The sequence below is a fragment of the Achroia grisella genome, unplaced genomic scaffold (genome assembly GCF_030625045.1).
Source record: "Achroia grisella isolate CSIRO2021 unplaced genomic scaffold, CSIRO_AGI_Agris_v1 utg770, whole genome shotgun sequence".
NCBI lineage: Eukaryota > Metazoa > Arthropoda > Insecta > Lepidoptera > Pyralidae > Achroia > Achroia grisella.
In genome coordinates, this window is record NW_026713016.1 from 1,957,003 (window position 1) to 1,973,813 (window position 16,811).

At 34.8% G+C, this 16,811-nt stretch overlaps 2 protein-coding genes across 2 annotated transcripts in view; both read right to left on the reverse strand.

The window, feature by feature from the left end:
* Positions 1 to 3,613, reverse strand: part of LOC131850555 (tropomodulin-1) — a 74,840-nt gene extending 71,227 nt beyond the window's left edge. Inside the window, exon 1 of the mRNA XM_059200834.1 lies at positions 3,300 to 3,613. Coding sequence (XP_059056817.1) covers positions 3,300 to 3,377 — 78 coding nt within the window. The 5' untranslated portion in view covers positions 3,378 to 3,613. The remainder of the gene's footprint in view (positions 1 to 3,299) is intronic.
* A 2,925-nt stretch (positions 3,614 to 6,538) lies between these two features.
* Positions 6,539 to 15,667, reverse strand: LOC131850448 (pyruvate kinase-like). The gene is made up of 10 exons (XM_059200667.1): positions 15,539 to 15,667; positions 15,030 to 15,253; positions 13,988 to 14,210; positions 11,746 to 11,852; positions 10,212 to 10,358; positions 9,436 to 9,537; positions 8,801 to 9,046; positions 8,008 to 8,230; positions 7,107 to 7,263; positions 6,539 to 6,629 (listed from the first exon to the last, which is right to left on the reverse strand). The coding sequence occupies exons 1-10, from the start codon at positions 15,645 to 15,647 to the stop codon at positions 6,617 to 6,619; spliced, it is 1,551 nt and encodes a 516-aa protein (XP_059056650.1). The 5' UTR covers positions 15,648 to 15,667; the 3' UTR covers positions 6,539 to 6,616.
* Positions 15,668 to 16,811: the final 1,144 nt, after the last annotated feature.

The window sequence follows — 16,811 nt, forward strand, 5'->3', positions numbered from 1 at the left end:
CACAGGCTTGAGTTATTTCAATAATAACAACTCTGTACAATTCTTATAGAGCCATCTAGTTTCAAGCTAAGCATAGCTTGTGTTATGGGTATTATACAATTGATATTTTTTTTGTTACATACATAATACATAGAAAACATCCAGAACAATAACATACATATATTAACATCATACTCAGAAATACGAATGTTTGTACACTGAGAGGACCAAGATCATCAAGAGGCCGTATTTGTATATATAATAAATTTTTAAAATTTTTAAACTACGCAACGGATTTTAATGCAGTTTTAACAAAAAATAGAGTGATTCCAGAGGAAGGTTTATATGTATATTACATGTACACCCGTGCGAAGCTTGGGCGGGTACCTAGATTATATAGGTTATAAATAAAATTAAATATATAATCATCTAGCCAAGAAATAGGTCACAGTTCGTAAATTATGATAGTTGTGAAAACAATTATAAAATTACATAGGATGTTGAGACCTTGCAGATTTGCACACAGCAGGCGTACGTACAAACATTACGCATGTTTTCATTACAGCGCACGGATTTCTGTAGAACTTCAGTATCCATTAATTAAATTGTGTTTATTTATGATACCATAATATATCATGTTGCAAGTCTGCAGAAGTGGAGTTACTCAGAGAAACTGGAGTTACTGAGTTTTACTCGACAACTGAAGAAAGGGCTAACAGTTTTAAGTGCCATTTGCCATGTGCCGTATAGATCTTATGAGGTGTGTTTGTTAATAGAATATAGTTTTTTTATTGCTACTATGGTATTGAAAAAGAATTGTATTTTGCCTAAATATTATAAAATAAAAAGATTTGTTATTAAATATTAAGTTGTGTTTTGTTTATATTTATGTTTTGTTGAATTGAGTACGTATCGAGTTTACTATTGAGTGTGGAATATATACACATATGGTAGACTCACCATGCGCTATTTAGACTTTAATTTTGTTGGTTTTTAACTGGTTTTTACCTGATAGGATAGGATATTAATATTGTAATGATTTCTTTCTGTAAGAGCATTTTGCATTGCTCTCACTGATGTTTATTCAAAATACTCTACTTACGTGACATGCGTGCATTACATATTATGCGTAATGCATATCACGATCTAGAGACGGTTGTTGTGCAGATCTTTACACAAATGGATCTTAGAAAGCGTCCATTTCTAATACTACTTTTTACGTATATTATTATGGGTTGGTCACAACATCTTGTTACTCTGTATTTATCTTATCTGTGCTCTGTATCTTTACATAGGATAAAATGTAGTTGCTTCCGTTGTCTGTTAGTTTAGATCTTTTAAACTATGCAACGCATTATAATGCAGTTTTAGCAATATAGAGTGATTCTAGAGGAAGGTTTATATACTAAATGTATACCAGCGCAAAGCCGGGGCGGGTAACTAATATGACAATAGTATATGTAATATAGTTTTATACTATTTATTTAACGTAAGTGTTCATTATAAATTCCTTAATCTCATCAAATGAAGCAGTCTCTAAATTAATCTTACAACGCTAACGCTATTATAAAATTTGTCTTTAGTATAGTAGATGTTCTGTATTTATTTGTAAATAACTAATTAATTAGTAATTATACGTATGCACAAATATTTACTTTCGCTCCAAAGACAGTTTCTTTGGGTTGTTTTCGTTTATTAAATTGTAAACTGACATTCACTAAATCATTCAGTAAATATAAGTTAATTTTTAAACAGTGACGTATATTGTACTTAGTATACGTTACTGTACCAACCAACTAAATTAATGACCCAATAATTAAATAAAATAACTAATCTTACCGTTATTTTACTTTTAAAAAAATAATTTTACTTTTAAAGATTTTTTTTAATATTTTTACTTTTTTTCTAAACAGTTTTATATTAAAATAGGTAGGTACTTCAACATAAACATTTTGTTTGAATTATCCTGTCTTAATTTCAAATTTTTAAAAGTCAACCATTGTATATTTATCAACAATATGAGCAATATGTAAGTTGTATTGGGTGTATAACATAGATTTTTATCCTAAAATTATGTAGAGATCTACATATCGTTGCAAGGCGCGAGAAGCATTAAACCGATATGATTTTCTCACATATTTTACTTAGTCATGCGGTTTGAACAGTCGCCAGATAGCACATCGAGTGTTGCCTAGATCACGGGCTGTCACTTGCAATCATACGTAAATCATAATCAGATATGACTAGGAATTTGTGCACTTTTAGGTAGGTATCTATATAAGTTATGATTTTTAACAAAAAGTAACCAACAGTAAGACACAAGTGTTGCAGACGCACGCATTAATGTTCACATTCGTATTGTGAATAAACATCGTAATGTAGCAGATAAACTAGGATGGGAGCCAAGACGAAAATATGCTACAGCGCGTTTTTCCATTGGATTCTGCGCTTTGGAAACGGACAGTAGTCGTGGCGGACAATCACTGTTGTTCCCTGATGGGACGTGATAAACTGCTTCCAAAGGTCTCTCACACATTGTGCATGCTATTTAGCGAGTATTGTGTTTGTGTAGGTCACGCTCTGAATGTTACGTTATAATGTATGTTATGGTACAAATAAGATGCTCCTCGTTTCCCTAATGATCATTTCAATACATACCACTACATTATTTCCTATTGCTTGCTAATCTTTTGTTAGAAACAAAAACAATATACTTGTCACGTTCATTGTGTATTTGTGCCTAAAACTCCAATGTTTGTGTCCATTGTGACTGTCTTGTGTGTTTGTGTGTCTTGCAAGGTTACACGTGGGGATCACGAGACAGGTCGCTGCACAAACGTCAAGGTGGGCACGGAAAATTTCATTCAACTCTCAATCTATTTACATCGGCACGAATTTGTGTATCTTAAGTGGCGCACCGCGCGCGCACTTCCTCCACTGACGTACGCAACCGATGGACCTTCGCGTGCCATGGCACAGCCGAACCACAAGTTTGTGAAATGTCATATTCCCGGAATAAATTAACGTCCGGAAACTTTGCCTCTGAACGAGGAGACAAAGCGTGAAAGTGCAAACTGATTCGGTGTTCTGAATGACAAGCGACGGCCGCAGGTCGGATGCGGGTGCGTTTTGCGTGTCGTATGGGCGGCGTGTACGGCCGCGAGTGTTCAGGATAATGCTGTTTACGCTCGTGTTCACTGTCAAACGTGTTATCTGTTATGTGAGCAGGTGCGTCTGGCGTTGGCGTGGCGGCGTGCGCCGGCGGCTATATTTGTGTCGCGCGGGCGGCGTTACATAAAACTGTCGTGTGCGATCCTCACCTCCTCTATCTTGAGGCTGGTGCGGACCACCTTGCGGGTGACCGCGCTCTCGTAAGTCTCCTCGATTGTCTCCGCCATGGTTGCGAATCGCGGGCGCAGCGGGTAACGCGCGCGGCTGTTGCGGCGGTACTGAGAGTTGGGCGGTTATTTTTAGTTGCCGGCGTATGGTGGTACGACTCTACGAGTGAGTCCAGTGACGAAGGCAGGGTGCCGACGCCACTTGTTATTGTCGCGGGTGTGGACACTACCCGCTGTAGGGGATCACCCACGGTGCCCGTCCGATAACTTTAACACAAAGCGCCCAAAGTTGACACACACAAAATTTACGCATCTAACTGTCACACGAATTATAGCAATATCTGCACAATACCAATGAATATTTTAAATAATTAGATCAATAATTTTATTAATTTCACGCCGGTGTTAGATCCTCTATCAGTTTGGCATTGACCAGCTGTACCGGACCAACACTTCCACCGCCGCTGTTCGCAATGTTATGACGCTGATTATCGGCAATTGGTGAAAAACAAATCTGTAGCTACTATGGCATTCTTCCAGATGTAATGGATCGAGAAATAAAGCTCGTCAATTGGTTGAAATATAGTTATTTTATAGGAGCTATCTATTTACCTAACACTAATTACATCCCGCAGAATCGCTCGTGAAATACAAACCATGTTATTCGCTAATAATTTAACTTTTCATTGTGAAAGTATTATGAAAATCGGTCAACTATTTAACAAAGAAATCAAATATTTTCTTATGTATTAATAATTAATGTTTATTTTATATTATAACTTAATGAAACTATTTAGACCAAGTATGTAAGCAGTTACTATATAATCAGGGTAATGGATGATGATACGAATCTTGGAGATGCAACTGCAGTAAAGAACCATGATGCATTGCTCTAGTTACGATGTCCCAATAAAATAAACGTAAGAAGTGTACACGTTACTGAGGATAAACACGCACAGATATATTTCCTGGAACATCAACCAAGCTATGTGATTTAAAAGTAGGGAAAAAACATAGGCCTATATTCAGTGGCATGTATTGTAATAAGTTTTTATATAGTGTTTTAAATACATATTGGTATTTTATCACACGTTGGGTTACATTATCGAAGTTTTTATATGGATCTCTAACGTTTTTGAAAATATTCTATATTATGCCTGTGTTTATTTATTTTACGTTAATGCACACAATATACGTACGTACATTTGGCGGACTTAACACCATGTGACATTTTCTACCAGTCAGCCATAGGTGGTACAGAGAAAAATTAATTAACTATATTTATCAGGGATATATCTAGTAAGATTCTTATGGTAAATAATTATTGAAATCGGTCCGGTAGTTTCGGTGGTTTCTCAGTGCAAACAAATAAACAATCAAATATTTCCTCTTTATATTAGGACAGATGTCAAGAGCGAAATGTTCTATGTGAATAAATTAATTTGAGGGAGATTTTAAGTTATATGCTATACTTACAATATTGTTGTATTTCCATATATACTTGTTTCCAAATTTATTTACACTAACTGTCGATAATAAATCAATCGCAAATAGCGCATATGCATCATCAAAGACTGCCTTGTGGTTCATAAAAGTTTTACGTTTTTCTTAGACTTGAAACTAGTACGGGCTGCGGGCAACGACACCGCAACAGACATGCGTGTTGAAAACGGCGTGTCAAGGAAACGGTCGTGAAATAAACGATCATTAGGCGTCTTGTCCCCGAATTTTGAAGATGACCGACCGCAGGTTACAATAGTCGTGGCATCCTTTGTATTTTCAACTGTTTTACACGTGTAAGTAAAGTGGCCTTGTTAGTAATGTGGACTGATGACCCCATTGCTAGCATGTACCATATCAGGTTGACTTCTCCTGGAAACCAACATGTAAAATTCCTGGTGAATTTGTGAAGTGGGGCACTCCTGACCTCATGTTCATCTGACACCTAAACCGTTAGCGCAGGCGAGTACAACACTCCATTATCGTACATTTAAAATAAATCAAAATTGGCCCGAAATCCTAATCAGCAAGCCAGGATATAGAATTTTATATATTCCCCACCATTTTATAGGATTGTTCCAGTTACTATCAACATTTGCGTCTTAATAGATTAGAGGTATTTTACCACCTATTTGTAAATTAATATAAATGGACTTATGAGTATTTTGTAATGATTTTATGGAAATTGTCTTGTGGTAGAAAGTAGTGTCCTGCAAAAGCGTTCTAGATTTATTATAAGACCCGACAGCATAGTGATTGAATACATTACTATACTAGCTACCCGCCCCGGCTTCACACGGGTATACATGTATTATACATTAAAACCTTCCTCTTGAACCCCTCTATTGCTAAATACTGCAATAAAATTCTTTGCTTAATTTAAAAGATCTAAGCGAAGAGACAGCGGAAACGATTTCATTTTGTACTATGTATCGACTTTTATCGCCATCTGACGAGAACATCCAAAATCAAAATACACTGCTTGAAAGCGACATCTATCGTCAAAACATGATATTGAAGTTTTATAGTAGTAGCTGTTCGGAAAACCGTACAGTAATATATATAGTTATATAAATTCTTTATACAGCAATGTAACCGCGCTGTTTAACGTATGTATCATTATACTAAAGGTAATAAAATCAGTGAGTATCAGTGAATACTCAAAACTGGAAGTTTTTTTAAGACTGTCTCGATGGTCTAGTTGTTTAGCACACCGCTTAACTTACGTCGCGGGTACGATTCCCCGCATATAAACATTTGTATTCATGGTTGTTTGCATCGGTCTGAGTGTTTTCTATGTATATTATTTATTTACAAGGAAATATCTAAGCATTTATATCAGTTGTCTAGTACACAAGCTCTGCTTACCGTGGGACTAGATAACGCTGTGTTAATTGTCCAGGGTTATATATTTATTATTATTTTTTAATCCCTATATATCACTATCATTTTGACACTATCAACCAAACGTCCCTACGTTTAGTCCCTACTTAGGGAGTCTCCCTTACATTTGCAAAAGACGAATTATTTCGAATAAAACATATATATTTTATAAATATTTTATTATTGCGTCGTAGACGTGCAACAATACAATACGTTCGATAGAACATTATTATTTATCCATATAAATAAATACTCCTAGCCCTTTCAGGGATTTGAGAACATTTTTACATTAATTTATTTATTTATATTATACATACATTCAAGGTGCACTAGATCTCATTAGATATCACTTGCTCTTGGCGCTAATACTTAATAAAAACTTTTGTATCTTGTTAGTTGTACGGTTTAGCGGCGTCTCACTCGACTTGGCTGTAACAGATAAATGTTAACAAATAAATTAGAATATAATTTTCAGAAAATTATAAATGTGACAAGTAAATATTAATGTTAGGATACATTGCTTAAAACAATAAATTTCATTATCATATTAATAATTAATTCAAATCTTGACCAACTCATATAAATCATATAAGAAGTTAGTATAAATCATATAAGTAAATATTACCAGAAACGGTATACATAGAAAAAAGTTCTGAGGTAACAACAAAACTTAAGAAAAAACAAAATACAGTCTAATTGAAAGCCAACTATTTTTAAGTCTGTTAAAAGCTATTCGAAGTAGACAAAAGTGTATATATATTTTGCCAATATTTCCTGAAGTGATAGATTCATTTTAAAGTATACTTTATGTTAAGTATAGAACCGTAATTTATTTTTATTTTTCAATTTCCTGTTTTTCTTGTTGCTTGTGAAGAGTTTATTGTTATTATATCACGTTATACTAACATGACGCGTAAGGTGTTCGTGAAGCCGGAGCCCTGCTTCCAGCCTGTAACCACAACAACATTGTCTCCAGTCTTGATGAAGCCGCGCGCGCGGCCGAACTTCAGTCCGTATTGGACGCGGTTGTCAACGTCCTTCAGCCAGTCACTCGCTGGGGATTCTGTTGTAAATAAACAACGATATTAATAAAGGAATTAATTCAATATAACTATAATAATGCTTGTTCCTAGCTGGCCTTTTGCAGCTTCACCGGAGTAATAAAGGAGCTAGTGTAGAGAGCACTTTAAACGGATTTAGGACATCAGCGCTGGCCGTAGTGATTTCGTTCACTGTTTGAATGGGGCAGTGGATCGTCCTGAGCTGAGGTTTGAACCGTCAGGCAGGACTCGGCTTTCAGCTGCTCCATAAATCCTTCCTCGAGTTTGGAGTACCATCTGCACTCGATCCTTATCGTTTGCTGTAAACGCCAGCTGCGGCTTGCATTATATTAATTCGAAAAAAGCACTCCGTAGTGGTTTTCTTAGTGGTCGACGGTACTATACAGCAGGGATGTTATGGATATTAAATTTCGGATACGGATAGGCTTAGGATATAGGAATGATTACTATACGGGATACGGATACGGATGCGGATGTGAAATTATTTAGGATTGTCCGTTACTTTCGGATAATTTCGGTTACGGATATTAATTTTTTAAGGAATTTCAAAAGTAAAATACAAATAGCTAATAAAATGGTTACATAATGTGTCTCAATTAGGCTCTGCCCCTATCCGATATTACACGGAACTTTTATTTCGGATACTTTCGTATATATCCGAAATGTTTTTTTATATCGGATATCCGATACTTTCGGTTACGGTTACGGAGCTCCCTAACATCCCTGCTATACAGTGTACAGTGTACCTGTGTACACGATGGGCAGCACGCCGCGGTAGAGGTGGGCCTGCCGCGCTGTCTGCGCGTGGCGCGTGACCGCTATGATGGGGCAGTGCGGGCGGTACTTGCTGAGCAGGTGCGCCGAGCGCCCGCTGGTGGTGATGACCACGATGGCGGCCGCCAGGCACGTCGTGGACGCCTCCACCGCCGCGATGGCCGTAGAGTGGGCCGGCTCACTTGGTCGACGCAACTGACACATATATTTTGTTTATATTCCAAAAAAAATCAATGTTTTCTGCTACCTTCTAATGGCAAATCACAAAATTCTACCACGAAATGGTAACGTAAAATGTAAAATGTCACATATATAAAGTCAAATGTTTGTGAATCATCATGAATCAGACAATAAATAATATAATTTTTATCTAGAGATTTTTCGACACGATCTCATGTTTTTAGTGGTACATTTTTAAACGTCACTATCGGCACGTCACCTCTTGTTACGATAGGATATGTTTCAAGCACAATTTTTTTCTAGTAATGACCTGTGACTCAAGGCGTTAAAAGCGATTATATAGTAATACTAGTGTAGATAATATAATATACTAGAGAACTGTCCCTTATAGGCATCTCTACTTTTTTAATAAAACAATCCACATCACTCACTGATAAGCCTCAGCATTTGTATTAAGAACAGTAACCTTCTACAGGTGAAACAATTCATAAAATTAAAATATTACTTTTCTTTTAATTATAAACAAACAATCAAATATCTCCTTTTTAAATATTACTACAGTTTACTATTAAACATTACACTTACCTCACTCACGAGATCAGTAAATAATTGTTTGTGGAAGATTGCAGCCTCTGCTTCTTTACATATGTTAGCCATCGTCAGCACACACTCCAAGGGATAATCTCCCTTAGCGGTCTCTCCTGACAACATAACACAGTCCGCACCATCTAGGATTGCGTTCGCAACGTCAGAGGTCTCCGCACGAGTGGGTCTGGGCTTCTTGACCATAGATTCCAGCATTTGAGTTGCACAGATTACTGGTTTGCCCACCTGAAATATTCGAAGACATTTATTGCATTGCTTAGGCTTGTAATGTGTTTGTTTAAAAAGATATAAGAGTGCAGTTTTAGTATATTACGGAATGTCTAAAGTAAGTTGTTGAGGTGTGCTGTGAAGAAGTATCATATTATGTATGCTATACAATTTCATATCCTCGTTCCTATCAAAAATACAATATATCACCAAATAGTAATTAATGTCTGAGCACTATGATAAGACGTACTATTCTTTGTCATTGGTAATGGCCAATTAGCACTTAATAACCTTAACTCTATTTTGCGTCAAAAGAAAACACCTACTATTTACATCAAAAATCTCGAACAAATCTGCCACAGAACAAAGAAGTATTTTAAGTAATTAGTAAGATAAATACCACTTACCCTGTTACAGCGGGTAATCATAGTTTTCTGTGCCAGGAACACTTTCTCAGGTGGGATCTCAATACCGAGGTCACCGCGGGCAACCATAATGCCGTCCGACGCCTGAAATACAACAAGCAATCTGCATAATTATAAGATACATAATACTCGCAGTTTGGATAGATAAATAGTATTAAATTTATTAAATATAACTGTATTATTTCATTGACTAGCTGCAGCACTGTCGTCGAAGATTTGTATTATTGAGTTTTAAACATTCAAACGTACTTATTTTCGTATATAAATAACAATTAATTATCGAATGTATAAACGCATGACTTTGCAATTACTGCACCTGTTTGGTTACTCCATTTCGCTATCACTTTGGGTAACGTTTCAGCATAATAAAATTATATTTGGTTATTAAAAATGAAGATTTTTTCATATAACTCGAATGGCAAACAATATAAAGGCACAACTGATGGTACGTGGTAACCATCGCCTATATACATGAACACCAGCACGGACATCACGTGATCATGGGACGCCCGTGATACCACTCACAGGTTGCCATTTCGTAAGACTAGCAATAATATCCTGCAATTTCTTATCTCGAATTTTACAAAAACCTTTTGCATCAGCAAATTTACTACGTGAATAAACTATTTCAAAATTGGAATTTTGATTAAAAAATCGTCATCTACATTCACGTTTTTTGATCTCGATTTATTCATTAGTACACCCGTGAGAAGTAGGGGCAAAATACTGGTTTATAACATTATTAGGATTCTACTTACAGCAATAATTTCATCAAGGTTGACCATGCCTTGATGATTTTCGATCTTGGAGATGATTTTAATGTTCTTCCCCTTCTCGCCGAGGATGTCGCGGATCTCCTGCAGCGCGGCACCATTGCGGATGAACGATGCGAAGATCATGTCCACCTAGTCACGGAAAATATTGAATAGAGTTAGTTATAGAATACCAATATAAATTATACCAATACATCAATTATAAATGATTGCAGGGGGACGAGCCTATTGCTGTCTCTTGGAATGAATCGGTATTATAATTTTCAACGAGTCAGTCAGTATTTTATAATCATCATTTTTTGCCTTTATTCGTATCAGTATGTCCTCTTTGTCCCTCAGAGTCCTATCAGCTATCATATCTGAGCTTACTCTCCGTTTATACATATCAGACAGTATTTAACAAACAAAAATGTTTAATGTCAGCCCAATCTTAACGCAATACGCCTTTAGGGATCTGTAAATTGGGTTTATTATTATTAACCGGTGTTTTCCTACCTTTCTTTTGTTAAGTCTCTTTCCCTGGATTATATATATTATTTACATGTCCTTTTGAATTTTGTCATTATAATAGCCTTCCCCCTATCCTCCTAATTGAAAGGTCCATCTGATCCATTATGAACCAGGTTAATAATATTTCATACCCTTCTCCATTCATTGAATACTACTGTGTATACGAAAATTGATAATAATTATAAGACTGGACTAAACTTAAAATCGAAACAAGAAACAAAGTCATCTTTAGGTATATTAAATTAAAATAGGATAGGATTAATTTATAGGTTAGGATTACTTTATATTACAGTAATAATTTAATTAATGATAAAACAGACATTAATAAAACATTTATATCGATACACGCGTCTTTATATTATCGCATGAATGACCACCGCATGCTTCTGTAAATGATGTATTACGTTCATTTTACGTGTTTGTGATAAAAGGATTTATTTATGTTAGATTATTCATCTGTTGTCAGACGACCGGCGTATACTGAAGGTCATCGTATCGTAGACGTCATACAAGATGAAGGAAGACTTAACAAATTTAATTAATGTGAGATAAAAGAACCCGTCATACAGTTATACAATAAAAATAAAAACAACTTGTCTTTGGGTAATCATAGTTCCGTGCCTACAATGTTTAGAAAAAAATAATAAATGTATTAACTAAGTATTGAGTCAGTTACCTACCATACTATTGAGTCTTTTTCTGTCTTTCTGAAAATTACTTCACAGGAAAATTTAGTTTCATTCATTTCTACCCTAATTTTTAAAACCAAAATGGAACTATAATTACTGTGTTTTATCTTTCCCAATAATACTTTATTTTCTTTACACTAAGAGTGTAACCTAAAGAAAACTTAGGGATGAAGTAGAAACAATTGTCACAAAAATTAAAATTATAGTAAATTAATCAAACTCCCGAACACAGTTATGCAAAATAATAATAATATTTTTCAGTACTATTTCATTATCATTCATATGTACATATTACTAGAAACATAATTGTCTATACATACGCCTTGTTCAACTCCGAAAAGCAAATCGGACTTGTCCTTCTCCGAGACAGCTGGCAAATCGACTGGGATTCCGGGAAGGTTGACTCCCTTTCTTGATCCAAGACTACCTGTAAGTTTACATATTTCATATTAAGTTTTTTGTAAAGCATTTCAGCATTCTTTTATACTGACGGTCTACCGCATTGTAAATGGGATCCATCTCCTATGTACAGGTGCAGTACCACGGTCATAACATGAGACGCTGGAGGTACCTTGTATGCGTTGCCAAGGAGTACTAAGATGTCATGCCTCCGTATGATACTTAGACTGGATTTCACAAATCGCAGTATAAAAAGTTCAAGGAAACTGAGTTCACCGTAAACTTGAAAAAAGGATTAACATTGATCTCGTTTTACTTTAAATGGAATTCACCAGCATTATATAAATCGCATTAAGATTTTCATTCGTTCACAGTGTTACACACTCATAAAATATTTAATGCAATGGGTAATTTAACTAAAATAATTTTAAGAAATATTTGTAATTCCATCATGTGATAATTAGGATAAGTTTTAAGTTTTTAATTTAATAAGTACTATTGACTACAAAATTTATAACAACAAGTTAAACATTATATTATTGATGATTCTTTTGACATTACTGGCAATTTTCTTTTTATTCCCGATATTATATTCTCAAACATTTGATTGAGGACTATTAATAAGTGACAGCTGCTTTAAACACGTTTAAAAAGTTCACACGTAGGAAATCGGGCGTTCAGAATTTGTAAACAAGTTTAGCGAAAACTAGTGCAGATCTACCATCTGTGAAATGCAAAATGAAACTGAACTCGATTAGTTTCTTTGCTGAAATCGGGCCATACAAGGATAAGTCTCCAAAGTCCGAACACATCTTATACAGAAAGCTGTTTGACGGCTCAAGTTGGTGAAACAGAGTGTCTACGCAGACAACTTTGTACAAAGAGGTAAAAAAATTTAACTTCATGCCAAATTTGTAACAAGATAATGAGAGAATAAGAGTTCCGAGACAAATGAATACCTACTGGGTTACTGTAATACAGAACCAAAACTAAAAAACCTTTAATTATTAAATATTATTAATTTCTCTGAATTATTAAATGATAAAACTAATTTTTTTACTTATTAATCATTTTAATTAATATATTATCTTTATTATTAATTACGACACCTTTTTTTTATCTTTACCTGAGTTGAAATTATTAATATTAGTTAATAATTATTAAAAAATATATATATTTATTTAGAATACCTACATGTTTCACAAATAAATACTTTATATCTTGGCACTTTCTTGGTTTCATTTCCTTATCTCATATTATTATCAAAAATATTTTTCAATTCGGGAAGTTTTATCTTTTATACAATATTAAATACATTGTATAAATATATATAATGTATGCAATACATGCATATACATTGTAGATGTAATAAACAACAATAATATAAAACAAAAGCTACATATACCTAATATATTACCTACTAATGACCTATATATCCCATTGTGTCATTTATCTTTACTATCATTGATATTTCTGATATATTGTTTAATTATTTACATGTTGTTTCGCAGCATTCCAGATAATCTAGTGTTCTAGACAGAATTCAATGTAATTATGATAACATATCATCATATCTAGGGATTTTGTTTTCACTAATTATGACGTCTTATAACAACTGGAGCAAACTGGATTAAACTCCTGCCTGTCAGAGAAAGCCAAGAAAGAAAAATAAATATACACTTGTTTATTTTTCTTTCTTGCCTCGCTAATATTTTTTTATTTGTGTTATTACTAATAGATTAAGAATTATTAAACAATTTTAAATAAAAACATATTTATCTTGATAATATCAGATACCTACTAGCTTTGGAGTATACAAACTTTCATCCTTTATTTACCCCTTACCCCTATATCCGTCCTTGTGATATGATTTATGCTAGCAAGATACCATGTCAGGATGACCTCCACGGGGTCCCCCTGGAAACTATTGCGTTTAATTCCTGGCGAATTCGCCACTATGGGCTTAACTAATCTGACTTCATACTCATCCTATCAGCCTACGCTAGTGGCCCGCTCCCTACTAGAAACTATCAAGGTCAATTGCTGATGAATTTGTCACTTTAGGCTAACTAACCTGACTTAATATTCATCCTACACTGGTGCCCCTCTAACATATATACCGTTGCATGGATCTATATTTAAAAAAAAACTAATAATAAATACCTCCATTTTCAATGGTGCAAGTGAGGGTGTCAGATGACGCTGACTGGCAGATCACCGAAACAAGTCCGTCATCGATGAAGATTCTGTTGCCTGGCTTCACCACATTTGTGATGTTATTGTAGTCAACGAATATTGTGGACGCGTTCCCCTTCTCTTGGTATGCAGGGTCGGTGGTCAACTTGATAGTGTCGCCTCTCTTTAGTTCCACCTCCGCTGAACCACCCTGGTAAAGAATTTTAAAGTTTAATTTACAAAGACAAAATTAAGTATAGAACCCACACTTTTTATATGTCATTGGATTGGGAAACATATTCATGTTAGGTAACCGCCTGTTTTAGTGGCTTAGTTAGTTTCACCATATATTTAGTATAGCCCTGCTTTTCACTTAATAAATAAATAGATAAAACACCATTAGTGAGTAGGTACATAGTAAGTACATGTTATTCAAATCACTTATATCACAAAAAGTACAAAATACTTACAATGCTTAATAACATGATTTAGTAAAATCTTATCAAATATTTTTTGCGATATGCATCAGACAGATATAAATGATCATTTTCGGGAATAAAATATTTATATTCAGAAAACATTCAATTTTATCAATTTATTTGTTATTGTAGGTACAACCGTACATCATACCTAATCATCATTCACTATTCAATATGTTTAAGACTAGTTGTTATTCGCGGCTCTCCTCGTGTTGTATTCAGTTTTATTGCTAATTTAGTAAAAAAGTAAAAGAGATTAGTTACTTCGCTGCACATTCAATACAATACTACTAACTAGAACTAGACCATTATATTAAAACTTTACAGTTGATTTCCGATTTTTTAATCAGTAATGTAGTACTAGCATTTCGAAACGACGCAAGTTCCAACAATTATTTCATTGAGCAATACGCAAAATTTCGATCAGTTTTCCAAATCAAATAAATTGGTGGTAATTAAAAAAAATAAGTATAATAATATATCTGAAAATTTAAGTTTAAAACTATTATATACAGTAATACAACATAAAGAAAAAGAAGATTAGTACTTACACCTTCTAAAAGACCGGTTCTAATCTCTGGACCCTTGGTGTCCAGAGCGATGGCCAAGGAGAATGGGATGCCAAGTTTGGCACTGTAATTCTTCTCTGCCTCTCTGCAGTTCTTGATTGTTTCGGCGTGGTACTCGTGGGAGCCGTGTGAGAAGTTCATACGAGCCACATTCATTCCCGTTTCCATCATTTTCTCAAGCATGTCGACACCGCGGGAGGCAGGTCCTGATGTAGAAGGGATAATGATGTACTAATATATATTTATTTGACGGCCTCGGTGGTCTAGCGGTGTAGGTCTCGCACGGCATAAGCATTTGTAGTCATTATGATTTGTATCGCCCTGGGAGTTTTCTATGAATAATATATGTATATGCGACAAACATTCTATGTATTTGTATCAGTTATCTAGTACCCATAACATAGGCTTTAGCTAGCTTAACTTGAGTCTAGATGGCGCTGTGTAAATTGTCCTACGTTAATATTGTTATTATTAATTATTTACAAACTCACCTATTGTACAGATGATGCCCGAGAGTCGAACGTATGACGCCTTGGAGTCAATGTCGAGGGCGCAGATATGTTGCAACTGGGAGGTTGCATTGGCAGCAAGCAACTGCATGCCGGGCTTGTCTGACGAGCCCGTCTGATGACAATAATAAAGGTAATTAATTCTTTACGTATGTCATCTAACTCCTAATCGGATGGGCCGATTTCGATGAAGTTTTGTGAATATGTATATTTTAGAGGTTTGCTGGTGCAGGTTGTTCCAAGGTGCAAGTTGGGGCCACGCGATAAAACACTTTGCTGCGGTTCTTACACATGTATTTCTTTATGATAATGAAACGATTATTTCACCAGTACTAATTTTGTACATACTAGTACTGGTGGAAAATGAAATCAAATCAATTAGATCTTTATTGTGAATTCTCTACGATTTAATCACAATGGTCTCTTTGGTAAACTTTGGAGATTATAGAAACCTCATTGCTAGCAATGGAGTTACTAACAAATTCCACTCTAAATAGGATCAATAATGAAAATAAGGTTAGGACCTTAGAGCGTCAGGTCGACCTTATTGTGAAACTGCCGTGGTTAAACTCTGATAACTTCGCCACTATGGATTAGCTGACCTGACTTTTGCATCTAACTTGAGCTTATTCTCATCCTATAATCCTCCACTAGTACCAGATCGCATATAGCTTTAGCACTTGCACCATTACATTATCAGCAATAAACAAAAGTAAGGGGATTCTTGAGCTGTTATTGATTTATTTCTGTAGTCAATGTATGTGCTAATAACCTAAGTACCTACCTAAGATTAGCGTTCTGAGAATTACATGATACATTCAGCTACAGAAAGACAACAAAGGAGCAGCTAACTTTAGTCATAATATGACTGTAATATGGTAACCAGAGATAATTATGTCTACGTCTACAAGTCGTATGTACTGCTAAGAACTAATGATACAATACATTAGGTACACAAAACCAGGGCTGTAATATGTAGTTGCCTTGAGGTATAAATTTTACGACATTACTGATTTCATATACATTATAGACTACATTGTATATGTTGTGGAAATATATGACTTAATAAAATACATTATGTCATTTTATTTATTTCATAATAATATATAAAAGTAGGGCATAGACATAGTGATTAAATTAATATAAAAACATATATATTTGTAACGTTTTATTTGGACAACGCCTATTGAATTATATAGTATTATAAATAGTACTTAGCATTTGATAATGTAAAAAAAATCTGATTAATATATTT

Excerpts from the sequence above, each read along its gene's own strand:
- LOC131850448 (XM_059200667.1), bottom strand. The coding sequence starts at position 15,647 with ATGCAGTTGCTTGCTGCCAATGCAACCTCCCAGTTGCAACATATCTGC. Across the intron at positions 15,254-15,538 it reads GGGCATCATCTGTACAATAG|GACCTGCCTCCCGCGGTGTC; the intron begins GTGAGTTTGTAA and ends CTTCTACATCAG. Across the intron at positions 11,853-13,987 it reads TTGCACCATTGAAAATGGAG|GTAGTCTTGGATCAAGAAAG; the intron begins GTATTTATTATT and ends GTAAACTTACAG.